Source organism: Aotus nancymaae, unplaced genomic scaffold (genome assembly GCF_030222135.1).
Source record: "Aotus nancymaae isolate 86718 unplaced genomic scaffold, 86718_ANA_hifiasm-v0.15.2.pri h1tg000057l, whole genome shotgun sequence".
NCBI lineage: Eukaryota > Metazoa > Chordata > Mammalia > Primates > Aotidae > Aotus > Aotus nancymaae.
The window spans coordinates 53,662,888-53,678,551 of record NW_026988471.1 but is presented as its reverse complement, the minus strand read 5'-3'; the positions used below and the strand labels follow the sequence as shown (position 1 = coordinate 53,678,551).

The window sequence follows — 15,664 nt, the reverse complement described above, 5'->3', positions numbered from 1 at the left end:
TCTTTTTTCTCATTTTCCCAGCTCTGTAAATGCTGCCACCACATACCCCAATGCTCAAGTCCCAAACTTAGGAGTCATCCTTGATTATTTTCTTTTCCTCCATTCTCATATCCAATCCATCTGTAAGAGCCTCAGCTCTCCCTGGAAACTGTTTCTGAAGCCCAACCACCTCTCTGTGTCTCTTCCTAATACCTTTATCTAAGCTGCATCATCTCTTACTGGACTCTTGCAGTAACTTCTCTACTTGAAACCTCCCCTTTCCTAACCATTCCACAAAATATCAAAAACAGTCTTAAAAACTTAGATCGGTCATATCACTCCATGTAAAACCATCAATAGTTTTTCACTGCACTTAGAAGACAACTCCAATTTCTAGCAGCGGCCAGGGGCCTTTATGACACACCCCCGCCATCCTTTCCAATGCCATGGTACACAACTCTTCCCCTTGTGCACCCTGTTCTAGCCACACTGGCCTTCCTGTCCCTGCACTGCATCAAGCTCGTCCATGACATATGGAAGGCCAGCACTGGCTCCCCCAAGATCCAAGATCCAAGGTTTCCACAACTCAAGTCTTAACATTCAGGACACTCATCATAGGAGGCGGCTGTTCAAGTTGTCTATAAGCCATGGGCTATAAAACGTACAACGCAAGTCCATTTGCTGTGGGGACATGGATACTTTCGTGGGTTGCTGAAGTGTAGTGCTAAGGAGGAATGGAATGGGTATACCAGGTGGAACATGGAGAGCCTCTGAGTCTCCCCTTGAAGTAGGGGTGAGTGCCAAGGCTATTAGGACACGGCAAATGTCACTGAGCAAGACCTTGGATTTTACCTCGTTTCAGTGTCTGTGTGGTGATGATCAAACAGGATATAGTCTAAGTGGTATCAGGGAAAGCTGTCAGTATTGATCCTAATTACTTTAAGATGTGAAAACTGTCAAAATGAGAAAAACAAACTGGTTTGGCTATGTAAACACAATACCAGTAGCAGTCATTTTTATTACCTGCAGAACACTTATGTCTAATTACTGTACAACTGAATATTATCCACACATAATTGCAAACATGTCAAATTAACTTGGTTGTGAGTTTTTAAAAATCCCAGTAGAAAATAATAATGTCTGCTCATTTCCCACAACTGCTCGTGGTCATCAGCACCTGCTCATATCTGGCTGTTTACAGGTTCAAAACATGCATGGAATACTTGTCGCTTGTCACCTAAATTATAGACAGACACATTCCACCAACTGCTATTATTCCCATCAATTCTCACTTTTTATTCACCTCCCCACCAGGAGTTCTGGCACAAAAATGACACAGAAGACTGAATGTCTCAGATGCAAATTATAAGATTTATAAGCCATCTGTCATGAAAAGTAGAACACGAGTCCATTTGCTATGAAGACATGGATACTTTTGTGGGTTGCTGAGGGTTTGCTATTCTCACCATATGTCATCTGACTGTCCATCTCTCCTCATTCATGCAGATGTCCTCTGTGTGCCATTATCCACAGAGTTGATTTTTATGTAACGGTGACTCATTTTGACAGCACTACTCACCCTCTCTAATATAGTTTGGATATGTGTCCCAAATCTCATGTTGAATTGTAATCCCCAGAATTGGAAGCAGAGCCTGCTGGAAGGTAACTGGATTATGGGGGTGAATTTCTCACGAATGGGTTAGCATCATTCTCTTGGTGCTGTCCTCATAATAGTGAACAAATTTTCATGAGATCTGGTTGTAACAGTGTAGGGCACCTGGCTCTAGCTCTATTGCTCCTGCTCTGGCCATGTGACATGCCTTCCCTTCTCCTCCTTCACCTTCTGCCGTGATTCTAAGTTTCCTGACGCCTCTCCAGAAGCCAAGCAGATGCCAGCAACATGCTTCCTGTATAGCCTGCTGAACCATGAGCTAATTAAATCTATTTTCTTTATAAATTACCAAGTCTCAGGTACTTCTTTATAGCAATGTAAGAATAGACTAACACGCCCTTTCTGTTCTAATAATAGATCCACATTTCCATTGCTATTTTCCAGACCCAAGCCCACCTTACAAGACTTGGGATGTATAGTAGATACCAGCTCTCACTGAGTTATGTTTATTCCCAAGTTCTGACACCAGAGACCAGTAGTGGTGCCTCTGACCCCAAAGTTGTTTCTTCTCAATTCTGAATTCCCAGGTACTTTTCTTGGCGGTCTAACTTACCCTCTGCAGGTATATTACTCAATCTAACAAGATACGCCTTATTACTCAAAGGGCCCTTGTCAAGAGAAAGAAGAGTACAAATTGGGCATGTTGAGGTAATCCTGTGCCTTGTGCATTTTAAACGGATGGTCGTTTTGTGATGTCTCAGTGATGGTGGTTTTGTTATGCATTTTATGTTCCCTTTATACCATAATTGTCTGCTTCAAAACTGCCAGCTAGCTGAAAATGACTTTCTGATTGCATTTTTCAATCCCTTTCCTTGCTTAATCTAAAAATTGTTCAAGTGAAAGTTTTCAGGCAGCAGCATGTCCCTGTTGATTACTTTTCTAAGATCAGATTTTCAGGCACAGTTGAGGAGTCTCAGAAAAGCCTGAATATGGGCTTTGCCTAAACTTGCAAAGGAAGAAGAGGACAGTCATCACATGGTAAATTCATCACCTTCTACAAAGCTTGAGCATGTGACATAATTGAAGTCAAACACTTTTAAAAACAAAACAATAAAACATGAGGGCAGCGAGGGTTGTTTTGAATTAAACTTATCTCAAAACTTCCACTAGTTATGTAAATTTAGTTTCCAAAACTACTGCTATGACAAGAGGTCCATAAACTGTATTATCACTGGAACAACCATGGTCAGATTTTAATTATGTTTGAAAGGATTTGCTTTGCTTTTCCATGTATAAGCACAATAGCTCTGAATCATAAAAGAACTTTAGTTGCAACATTTTAATGGACTATAAACTATGAATATTTACATAAATATAACTTACTTGAAATGTGAAACAAAGCTTACAAATCACAATATGGTAATAACTCTATTAGCAAATTCTTACTTAAATTTGCAAAACCGTGTATCTTAGGATGTCAGAAGTAGAAGACATCAATGCCACATTCTAACTATTTAAAATTGTAGAAGAGTAAATATAAATATACAAGATAAAATAAAGAGTGTATTGGAACAGAGAGCAGGAAGATCAGCCTTAATTGTACTGTATAGTTTACAGTAAATCTTTATGCAATGAAACATCTCTTTTGGTCTTACCTCTCTTGAGACAAGGAAATTTAAACAATTTAACCAGTCCAAAATCATCTCCAGACACCAGCACTGAGCTGTTGTAATTTGCATCCACTGAATTGACGTCAGTGACCTCAGTGTATTTGGGCCAAATTCCACTCACTTCAGGGCCTTTCACACATGTCCAGGAGGCCCAAGGAATCCCTTTAATTTCTTCTTTACTTGTTAAAGGCTTCCCAGCTGAAAATAGTCAATGTTAACATTACATTTAAATAAAAAGCTTATTCTAATTTACTTTATTCATTTTTTATAAAGATCTGAAACTTAAAAAAACTTTTATAAATTAATAAAACTACATATTCTAATCTCTTTATCCCATTTGTGATTTTTTTTTTTTTTTGCATGGTTTAAAGAAAGCCCATACTCAAAATTCAGACATAGGAAGAAAATGATTAAATATTCAGGTAACGCATCCCTAAATATCCTGACGCAATCACTACACATTCTATGCACGTAACAAAATTTCACATGTACCCCATAAACACACAAATGTATCAAAAAATTTAAAAAGAAAATGATTATCATACTAAATGTAATGTCTCAAAGTTACTAAATCTACTTATCTAGATACAGATGTTATTATGCTTTGTATTATTAATGAAATGACTTTTATCATGTATCATCAGGTTTAGTCACCAACGCTTTGCCAGGTTTTAAAAACTTGGGCTAAGTTCATCCTGAACTTCTATTTCTCACAATTTAAGGATGCTCAGAAGTGATGTTTTTAAAATTCAGGCTCAATAGATTAATGAAAAAAAGTTAGTGAATATTATTTAAATTTATAAGTACTAAGCCCTGAAAATCTACAAGATTATGATGAAATAAAATATAATTCATAGGGGAAAATAATCCCGACCGTTGTGCTGGGTATATTCCCAAATGGATGGCCTAGTACCCAATTCCCACCACAGCAGGTCAGGGATGTTCCCCAGAGAGCACACAAAGGAGGAAACACAAACAAGAAGCATTTGGGAAACTGTTTAGCCACACATGACTTTCAAATTAAAAATCTAGACAATTAAGCATATTACCTAATTTCTCTCTCAAAGTAAGTATTTTCAAAATAAAGAATCTGAGAATAAATGCTCTTATATAATACTGGTGCATTATAAAATTGGCACCTTCAAATTCTGGAGTGTAAAACAGCATTACATAAAAATTCAAGACAAGAGAAAACAAAGTAAAAATGTTTGTAGTTGGAACATAGTCTTTGACCTAGCGCCTTGCCCTGAAGAATACAGTCCTAGGAAGTAACTCAGGAGAGAAAATTTCACCAGTACAAAGGCATTTAGAATTCCAACAGCTGGACCAACAAAGAAACTAGAAATAAGCCCAAATACCCAATAATAGGAGAATGATGAAGTAAACTATGATATCACCCCTGAACAGGATAGTATTTTATTACGGCAAATGATAAACATGTGTTTAATATTTTTGTATACAAATATATAAATAATAATATCAAGCAAAGAAAACAGACAAAGAAATACATACCTCAGCAATGGTGAGCTGAAGAGTTTAATGAGGCAGTGTCTTATTTATGACATTTATTTTAGTATGATACAAACTAAATGTTAATAAATGAGTATTATGTAAGTCAGATGACTCTCGGTTATGGTGAGATCACAAAAATAGCTTTTAAAAAATCCTAATGGGCATATTTCACCAAACAACCAATAAGAGATTCCAATTATGAAGAACACAGATCTGAGACTAAAACAATCTAAGTAAATAAGGACTGTGATCCTCAAATCTTTGAAGACTTAAATCTTGAAGTGTTGGGTTGGAGTTCTAGCTAATCGCAGAGAGTTTCTAATATTCCCAGGGCCATTCTTTCTAAAGTTTCAATAGATTGTTCTTGAAAACAGTCTATTCTGGCAGAAACCAGTTGTCCTAATGATAATGTAGCCGACAATCCCTGGTTATCTGTGTTATGATGGGAGTACTATTGCCTGACAAGCTGAAACCCACCGATGACACCTCCAGTTCATTTTCATTCATTTCTAACCCCACTGCAGAACTGTGTGTGCAAGGCACTGACAGAAGGATTATGACTATTTTGCATTATCACCAGTTATTCAACTTTTTAGATACACATTAATTAACAATGAAATGGGCAAAGAGTAGGAAGAAAGAAAATAACAGATAAAGCAACGGACTTGGATAATGAACTAAACAGGTCATGAACATCCAAACACTTGAAAATTGGTTCTAAAATTGTTTCAGATTTTCTCTACTTTAAAAAATTATGAAATATTTTGAGCATACAGAAAATTATACAGACTACTACAGTGTACAAGTGTTGCATCACACAGCTTCAACAAATCTTAACATTATGTCCTTATCATAGTAGAATGTTAAAGAAAATGTTTCTGAGGTAAAATCCATTGGGTTGTTTTTTAAAATATATTATTTTTAAGATGGAGTCTCGCTCTGTCACCCAGGCTAGAGTGCAGTGGCACGATCGCAGCTCACTATAACCTCTGCCTCCTGAGTTAAAGCAATTCACCTGCCTCAGCCTCCCAAGTAACAGGAATTACAGGTGCCCACCACCACGCCACACTAATTTTTTTTGTGTTTTCAGTAGAGATGAGGCTTCACCATGTTGGCCAGGCTGGTTTTGAACTTCTGACCGCAAATGATCTGCCCGCCTCGGCCTCCGAAAGTGCTAGAATTACAGGTATGAGCCACCACGCCCAGCCCCATTGGGTTATTCTTTCCAAGATCATCTCTCTGCTTTCTCAGTGGTAACTAACACCCTGAATGAGGTATTTATCATTCCCATACATTGTTAAAACATTTACTATATGCATACATGGTCATAAATAATACCGAATTTTTTCATGTCCTAGAAGTTTATATAAATGACTGTAAACTGTGTATATCTTTTTACAACTTTCTTCTGTCTGCTCAGCATTGTATTTTTCAGATCTATCCATATGGATGCAAGTAGCTCTAGTTTAATTTTTTCAAGTTTTTTATAGTATTTTATTATATGACTATACCATATTTAACTGAACTCTCCTCAAGCTGATAAACATTTAGATGTTGTGACTCATTTTTGGCTACTACAAACACAGCTAGAACAAACACCCTTTGCACGTGCCTTTGTGCATGTTCTCACCAGGAGCATATGTGGTTTCCATTTCCCCTCTTCTCACCATCAGACTTTTGCCAATCTAAATAGTGTAAAATGGTACTTTACTGTTGCTTTAATTATCATTTCCCTGATCCCTAGTCGTTTATTGGTTATTTGAGATTTGCCTATTTTTCTAGATTTTTCCCCCTTTACCTTATCCTTAGGCATTCTTTATATATTCTAGATATGTATATTTTGTCCATTATAACAATGACAAGAATTTATGCCTGGTCTATGCCTTGATTTTAAATTTCATTCATGGTCTCCCTTGTTGTGCAGTAATTTTTAGTTTAACATGTTCCAACTCATTAAACTTTTAAATGTTTGTTATTTGGGATTTTGTGACAGGCAGGGGCTTTCTGGCAGGGGCTTTCTGCTGTACAAATTCTAAAAGAGCCGTAACCCTTGTCCTGAATTTCCTTCACCTGGTTCAAAATTTTGCTTTTCAGAAACATCCAAGGCCTACATACGACTTACATGGCATTTTGTAGAACAATCGTTCTCCTGCACCGTCATTAGTTTGTAAGTATTTACTATCCAAGGACCAGTCAATGTGCGTGATGAAGCTAAGGGACCTGTTGCATTCTCCAATTTTCTTATACCTCTGGGCAACAGCATAGACATCTACTGGGCCATCATTGGATCCCACTGCAAGGTAAGAACCATCTGGAGAAAATTTCATTTCGTGAATGACTTCTTTTCGATCTTTGATGTGAACCACTTCCGTCATATCTCTATAAGAATAAAAAGCAAAATGATAAGCAGCAAACCTACAAACAGAAAATCCAAGTCAAGTTTTAAAATATATGTGTCAGAAAAAGAAGTGTGTTGAAAGACAGCCAAACCTGCAGGAATTAAAGACTTAACTTTTGAGGAAATATATAAAATGGCATTATTTAAAATTTATGGAATTTTAGGAGAATAATACACTGTTTAAATATTTTGGGCTTCCAAAGTAAAAACAAAAAATTTAACAAAACACACATTTGTGATGAAAAGAGGTTGATTAATGGGCATAAACCACAGTTTGACAGAAGAAATAGGATGCAGCATTTGATAGGCCAGTGGGGTAACTATAGGTTATAATAATCTATCTTATATTTCAAAACAGCTAGGAGAGAGTAATTCTAATGTCTCTAACGGAAAGAAAAGACAAATATTTATGGTGATAGATAGCCCAATTACATTGATTTGATCTTCACAAATTATATGAATGTGTTCAATTACATGTGCCCTGAAAACAAGTGTATCTATTATGTATCAATTTTTAAAATTTAAAAAAAATGAATATTTTCTTTCATGTTTAACTATATATTATTTTTCCCTAAAATTTTTGTTTCAAAAGTCGAGGTTTGTAAAATTAATAAAAGAATATAACCATGATATATTCTACCATGGAGAAAGGTAGAATATATCAAAGCTAGCATAAATAAGTGATCTGTTTTATACTTTAAGATAAACTAGTGACTGTTAAGCTTGATACCTATTGTCACAAAAAGATCAAGTCAAAAAAGCAGCTGAAGAAAATTACCTTTTTAAACGGTAAACTGTGATGTAATCATTTAACATTTCACTGTCATGAATACAGTGAGTCACTGAAATGTTTTGTTTCTGACCAGATTCTTATAAGAATTTCTGCTCACATTTGAAAGCTCACTGGGGTTATTTTTCTCCTACAACTGTGAGACAGGATTATGACTAGCGGGTCCCCTGAGCCAGTAAAGATGGCTTCATTAACTCCAAAACAAACTGAATGCATAAAGAATACCAAATAGCCACTCTACATTAACAGTCCCTCACAGCTGCTATCATTTATTAATAGCATTATAGTGTACTATCAAGTCATAAAATAGGTGTGGAGAATTTTTTTTTTTTTTTTTTTTTTTGGCGGGAGGACTTGGGAAGAAATCAAAAAAGAAATCTGGTACTTACCCATCTTTTCATACATCACTAAGCAGAAAAAGAAAATGGTGCCCACTAGTTCAGTAACGAGTTACATGTGGTTGGTAGAGAGAATTTAGTGTAATAAACTGTGCTAAGATCATTCTTCAATCAGAGCTCTAGAGAATTCTCTGTGCAAAACAGGCAATATTTAATTTACAGCTGCGTTTTCTTTTCTGTACTTACAAAACATGTGAGTTGAGAGAACAACAAATGCATTCAGAGGAATTACAAGGGTGGATCATAATTGTTTCCAGTAAAAATTATATGGGATGGTAGTAAATCGGAAGTATTCCATTTTAGTATCAATTATGGGTAGAAGAAATCTTTTACAGAAGCTCACCTCTAAACATCTGGTGCTGTTGGATGCTGCTTTATTCTTTCTTCCTCTTTTCTTGGCTTACTAGAAAGCCCACAATCTTTTATCCAAAACTCTTGGAATTAGATGTGCTTGGGAATTCATTATTCATTCAATTTTAGAAAGGTTCATATACAATATATTATGTAACATCCCCAGTGGGGGCTGGGGCAGCACCCTGTATTAAACACAATACTTTTGCAGCAAGTCACATGACACGATTATTCCTAAGAGATTACTAGATTATAAACAGCCCCATATCAGTTTGTTAGGTTAGGCTGTGCTGCCAAATTATCAAATAAGTTTGTATTTTCAGAGCGTCAGGACTTCGGAATTACAGATAGGGGATCATAGATCTACAGTATTCCTATTTGAATGGGTAAATGGATTTTCCCTCAGGTCCTGGCCCGTATTATGACCAGGAACATCGTAACATTTAACACAAGAACATTTCTAAATACCATTTTCATCATCAGTACGTGCCTGACTCGGAGAACAATGAAAGAGCCGTCCTTCATGCCGAGGGCCAGCTGAGATCCGTCGGGGCTGAAAGCTACACTGCGAACCGCCTCCTCCATGTTACAGCGGGCGATCAAGGCATGATCGGCCAGGCTCCACAGCCTAGGCACAAGAACGAAGTCAATACAAAACCAAACCAACTTCCCATGGTCATCAGCCAGCCCGAGGCAAGAAGAGCGGCTCATCACACCAATAGTAATAAGAAAAGACATAGGAACGTCATACCAGAGCCCTTTATCGTGGCCTATCACTGAATCTGGAAAGGGGTTTTAGTGCTTCTTTGGGTCATTTTCATTATTTGAAGGAAACCAGCAAGAATGAGAAAATGAGATAACATTTCCAAAGATTTTGAGATTCACAGAACAAAAAAAAATCAGGACTGGGCATGATGGCTCATGCCTGAAATCCCAGCACTTTGGGAGGCTGTGGCAGGAGGATCACTTGAGCCCAGGAGTTTGAGACTAGCCTGGACAATACAGGGAGACACAGTCTCTACAGAAATTACAAAAATTATCTGGATGTGGTGCTATGCGCCTGTAGTCCCAGCTACTTGGGGGGCAGAAGCAAGAAAGTCACTTGAGCCCAGGAGTTCAAGGCCGATCCTGCCACTGCACTCTAGCCTGGGTGACGGTGCGAGACCCTGCCTCAAAAAAAAAAAAATTTTTAATTTTAAATACCACCTTATATAAAATGTTACCTTCTCCTTGAAAATTAAAAGTTGTCCTTCGTTCCTTCATGTATACCAAGGGTTGTTCATCACACATACAAGTTAAGAAGTACTTATAGGATAAGATATCATTATTATTAGCTTTTTAAAAAGTATGCACCAGACACAGTGGCTCACACTTATAATCCCAGCACTTTGGGAAGCCATGGCAGGAAGATGACTTGAGCCAAGGAGTTCAAGACCAGCCTGAGCAACATGGTGAAACTCCATTTCTGCAAAATATTTTTTAAAAAATAGCTGGGTGTGGTGGGGCATGCCTGTAATCCCAGCTACTCAGGAGGCTGAAGTGGGAAGATGGCTTGAGCCTACGAGTTCAAGGTTGCAGTGAGCTATGACCACACTACTGTACTCCAGCCTGGGAAACAGAGCAAGGCCCTGTCTCAAAAAAAAAAATTACATATCAATATATATCTCTCTCAATATAAATATAAATCTACATATCAATATACATATATCAATATCATTATGTATGTATGTAAATATGTAAAAGTGCTTTCTAGTAATAGTTACTTCAGCACACACAGATTGAAATACACATTACATTTGTTGGCCTTCCTAGGAAGAAAATGTGTCTGAGATGAAGAAGAGCAAATGATATCCCCGTCGTTTCTCCTCACAAGCTCCCTTGGCGCCCCACTGCTGATGGGTCTACTTTTATGGGGAGGACACCTCACAGGACTCCTGGCTGGTGAACACAGTCACTGCTGGAGAAGGGGCTAGCAAGGGGCAAGTGCAGCTCAAACAGAGCCTTCAGCACACGCTCCCATCTCCACAACACCTACAGCCAGGTACCCCAAAGTGAGTCAACCTGAATGAAACGTCTGTTAGATACAAATAAGGCTTTACATGTTGGTTGCAATTGTGGTATCTGACTCCCATCAGTCAGTACTCTTTTAAAGACAGTCTTCTCTTAACACAAACAATCGTGTCTGCTGGGGGACTGAGAAGCTAGAGCTCTGCAATAGACAAGAATAAGTCATACGCAGCATGGTTTCTCTCAAAGCCTTCTGCGAAGGGGTGGGGTACATCCCTTACGATGCTGAGCTGCAAGTAAATAGTTTACTGGTCCCTTAGGCAGCCCGTACTGTGCAGCCTCAAACTAAGTATGTTCTCAATACCTCATCCATTATTCATGATCTCATGTTGTTTTAACCTTGTACTATTTTAAGCAATGCAAGCCTCGCGTTACTAGTAAAGAAACCATCACTCCTCAGTAAACTGTATTATCCTCTAAAGTCACTATGCTCATCTTTCTCAAGAAATTACGACTTTTAGCCTTTCCAAATTTTAATACTTAGTATAAAAATGCATTAAAGATTCTAGTCAAATTAATGGTTAAAGGGAATAAGATTCAGGCAGTCAGGGCTTCTCAGGGATGTTTGCAATTCTGAGACTCAACAGTGTTAAAATATAAAAGCGAAGGACTTCCTTGAAATCACTTCTTTCTGGATAAGCATGAATGAGTTTCACAGGTGTATGAATAAGTGGGAAAACTCAGAGTAACAAAGAGAAAAACAGAAAAGGAGGAAGTGAATAAAGCAAAGAATAAACCAAATAACCATTTATGTCATACAAGGAGAGAACAATAGTTGTTTTAGTTGTTCTCATTGATTTTCACATCAATGAGGTTTTCATGCTTGGTAGAGATGGAAAAAATAGAATTAATGAATACACTAATTATATTTTGATTAAACTCATAAACATACAAAATAAGGGAGGAGGGAAGTAGTGAGCTTTAGTCCAGTTTACATTGTTCTATACTAGCTATTAATACCCAGAGGCAGCAGCCATTCAATCGACTGATCAGTCTCTCTTTCTCTCACACACTCTCTCTTTCTGGCCTATCTGTCATTGAGTATATCTAAATACTAAAATACTGAAGTTGGGATAATATTCATCTCAAACCTTTAAATCATACGTTCATTCCCTTAATAGGGACAAAAATATTGGAAGCATAAGTCATTGTGCTCATTTTACCCAGTTATGCTCTCAAAGAGTAAAAATGATCCATAGCAAGAAAGTTGGAGGCCCTAAGAAAACTATTCTCCCAGGCCCCATGACCCTTTGATCTGATGATGTGGTTCAAAATTTCATCTGAGAATTTAAAAAGAAATAACAGTTTACTCATGTGCTCAAGACAATTTTGAGAATCAGAATTTAAGTTCTAATGATGATGAACAAGAGAGTCTCTAACGAAATTGTAAAATCTCCATGCAGTTCCCTGCAGAGGACCCAGGGCATGAGGGGACAATATGATTTCATCACAGATGAGTGTGCTTAGCTCTTATGTCTCCAACTAGAGAGAACTGTAAGCCAGCCTTACCAGTATTCATTGTATTTTTCACTTCTAAAAACATTTTCATGATTTAAGAGGCAGCCAAGAAAGACAACAGCAGCAGCAAAATGCCAAGAAACCTACTTGTTGAGCTACATGTCTTAATGTTTCATTTGGAAACTGTGTGGTTCTGTTCACACTTTATGCTTCTATGAATAAGCAAATTTGGGCAAATAAATCCATCTCAAAGAAGTCAGAGAGATGACAGCGGCGGCCAGTGGGGCCTCACCTGACAGAGCGGTCATCGCTGCCTGTCACAGCCAGAGGCTTCTTGGGGTGCAGGGCCAGAGCCCAGAGCTCACCCTCGCAGTGGCCCTGCAGGATCAACATCGGCTTGTCTCGCTCTCGCACAATCACTTCAAATATCTCACTGTCCTGGGTCCCTGCTAGAAGGCGGTCTGCTTTCCAGCACACGCTCCGGATAGAGAGGCCTGACAAAAATAAGTAAAACAAAAGCAAATCTTCACAATTATTCACCAAAACCCAAAAGAGCCTAAAGTAAATACCCTTTAACCAGGATAGCATCAAATGTGACACATCTCAGAGACTCCTGGAGGCGGAAAATAAACTCTGCCACCATTCTGTGTTATTTCCTTACAAGTGTTGGATGTTTCTACTACCCCTCGTGATCTAGTTTGTGAAAAAGCGGCTGCTTTTCCTTGACTTGGGATAACTACGTTTTTCTACAGCAGGATTGTGGTTTTTTTGTTTGTTTGTTTGTTTGTTTGTTTGTTTGAAGAGACAGGCTCTCACTCTGTTGCCCAGGCTGGAGTGTGGTAGCACAATAGCTCACTGAAGCTTCTGGGCTCAAAGTGATCCTTCTGCCTCACCCTCCCAAGTAGCTGGGACTACAGGCATGCAATACTATGCCTAATTTTTTTCTTTTTTGTAAAGATGAGGTCTTGCTATGTGTTGCCTAGGCTGGTCTTAAACAGTAGAATATTTTTTAAATACTGTATCTTAAAGTAAATATAAGATGATAAATTGGTCTTTATGAAAACCTAACCTTCAAAATAATTTCCTTCTGATTTTCTATCATTTATAGAAATAATTTCCATATTTTGGAACCTTTAGGAACCTTTAGGAACAATAACATTGTGTTAAAATTATGTGTGGGTGATACTACAGAACAGCTAATTATCATATTAGGCAAGTTTAATACATATTTGATCAGAACCTAGATACATCCTACCGAATAAATAGATGCACTGTGTCTCAGAAATATGCAAATGAAACTCCAATTTCAGTCTCAAAATACCATCAAACATTTATCAATGAAGATGCTGTTCTTCACCAACTTGATTTACGGAATCTTCTCCAAAGCCTCTTCTCCAAAAGCATAGTACTCCTTTTAAGACCATACCTCCATCTCAGTAGTAGTATTTCACCCTCCCTAGGCAGGTCCTCACTTGCCTGAGTCTTGATCTCTTCGATTGTTTGCAGCCTGTTCTGTTCCTTACCGGGTTTGTTATTTGCTTAGGCAGTGAATGTTCTAATCCGATTTAGAAATACAGAAGCAATATCACTTTCCTAACTACTTTAGAACAAGGTGAGGATGTGATGAGCTCCATGTTGCCTCCCCCAGCAGGCATTGTGTCTCTAGGATAGAGAGTATCAGAAGCTCGAGGGCCCGGGCTCTACTCCTGCTCTAGGCCCAACTGGCTAGACACACGAGTGCTCCTTCCTTGCTGCGGACCAATTTTTCTCCCCTTAAGACGTAGAGTATAATTATGATGACCATGTAATTTGTCATTCCAATTAGAACACCTTTTAAGTATGAGAGGCTCTAAAACTAAATGTACGTAATATTTTGAAATATTTGACTAAGAAAGTAGCTTTCCTATGTTGAAAGACCTAATAAATAGTTCTATCAAAATATTTTCAGTTATAAAATTCTAAGACCTATTTACCACAAAATGAAAAATCCAGGGCAGAGAGATGAATAGACAGAGAACGGAGGATTTTTAGGGCAGTGAAACTATCCTGTAGGACACTATAATGGTGGAGACATGTCATTACACATTTGTCAGAACCCACAGAACGTACAACACCAAGAGTGAACTCCAATGTGAGCTATGGCCTCTGGGTGGTAATGTCATGTCAAGGTACATTCACCCACTGGAACAAATGTACCACTCTGGTGGGGGATGCTGATAGTGACGGAAGCTATGTATGTGTGTTGCGGGTGGGAAGGGGCATATGGCAAGCCTCTGTACCTTCTCAATTTTTTTCTTAACCTTAACAACCTTAAAAAAAATAAAGTCTATTAAAAAACAAAAAACGGCCAGGCGCAGTGGCTCATGCCTGCAATCCCAGCACTTTGGGAGGCTGAGGCAAGCAGATCACTAGCCTGGCAAACACGATGAAACCTCCATCTCTACTAAAAATACAAAAATCAGCTGGACATGGTAGTGCGGGCCTGTAGTCCCAGCTACTTGGGAGGCTGAGGCATGAAAATGACTTGAGCCTGGGAGGCAAAGGTTGTAGTGAGCCAAGATCATGCCATTGCACTCCAGCCTGGGTGACAGAGCAAGACTGTCTTTAAAAAAAAAAAAAAAAAAAAAAAATCCAAGACAAATACTAAGCCAGTTGGGATGCTGGGACAACAGCAGGGGTAATTTGGGGTATATGGACACCCTAACTGTAATCTTCATCTTAATCACCTCACTGTGGTCTTGAGAGAATCCAAAGAGATAATGCATTAAGAGAAAGTAATTTTTTCCAGGCACAAGGCTTTAAACAAATAATACGTGAGATAACTCTTACTCCTTGCTCTGAATTCATTGCTACAGGTCTTGAAATGGCAGGAGAAAGCACACAGGCAGATGTATTATTCCTGCCAGGAGGAATAGAGATACCTTGGCAACGCTAGCTGGGGGTCAATCACTCAAAATCCTCCACTGCAAACATCGGGATGGACTTTCAAGGATGAGAAGGACAGATGTATGGTGAAAGCCGTCAGGATGTCATTGCAAGCTGACAGGGCATGCAGCTCAGCTGCGGAGGACCACATGGCTTTGCACCCACGATCCTGTTGCCACTGGCCCCCGCTTGTCCTGATCTCTTTCCTGCCCTGCTCTGGGTTTCATTACCACTCATGAGTCAACATATCCCCGTTTTCTCCCTGGTGTTTCTCTCAGCTCCTGCAGGGGCTTGGCGGGAGGAGCAGAATTAGTTGTCTCCCCAGCAGGCTTGCATCGTCTACAGTTTTATTACACAAAGGGTTTGATGCTTTGTTCTTCAGCATCATGAGGAAGGAAGGAGAGTCAGTGATATTTCACCATCAGCAAAAAACAATCTATTTTTACTGTATTTATTGTCTGCTTCCTCTAAGTAGAACAGAAAGGTCTGTAAAGAGAATTTTGT

At 38.5% G+C, this 15,664-nt stretch overlaps 1 protein-coding gene across 1 annotated transcript in view; it reads right to left on the bottom strand.

Moving 5' to 3' along the window:
* EML6 (EMAP like 6) overlaps nucleotides 1-15,664 on the bottom strand; it is a 253,524-nt gene that overhangs the window by 114,036 nt on the left and 123,824 nt on the right. Inside the window, exons 7-10 of the mRNA XM_021672860.2 lie at nucleotides 12,528-12,729; nucleotides 9,201-9,338; nucleotides 6,896-7,152; nucleotides 3,247-3,459 (exon numbers count right to left, since the gene is read on the bottom strand). Coding sequence (XP_021528535.2) covers nucleotides 3,247-3,459; nucleotides 6,896-7,152; nucleotides 9,201-9,338; nucleotides 12,528-12,729 — 810 coding nt within the window. The remainder of the gene's footprint in view (nucleotides 1-3,246; nucleotides 3,460-6,895; nucleotides 7,153-9,200; nucleotides 9,339-12,527; nucleotides 12,730-15,664) is intronic.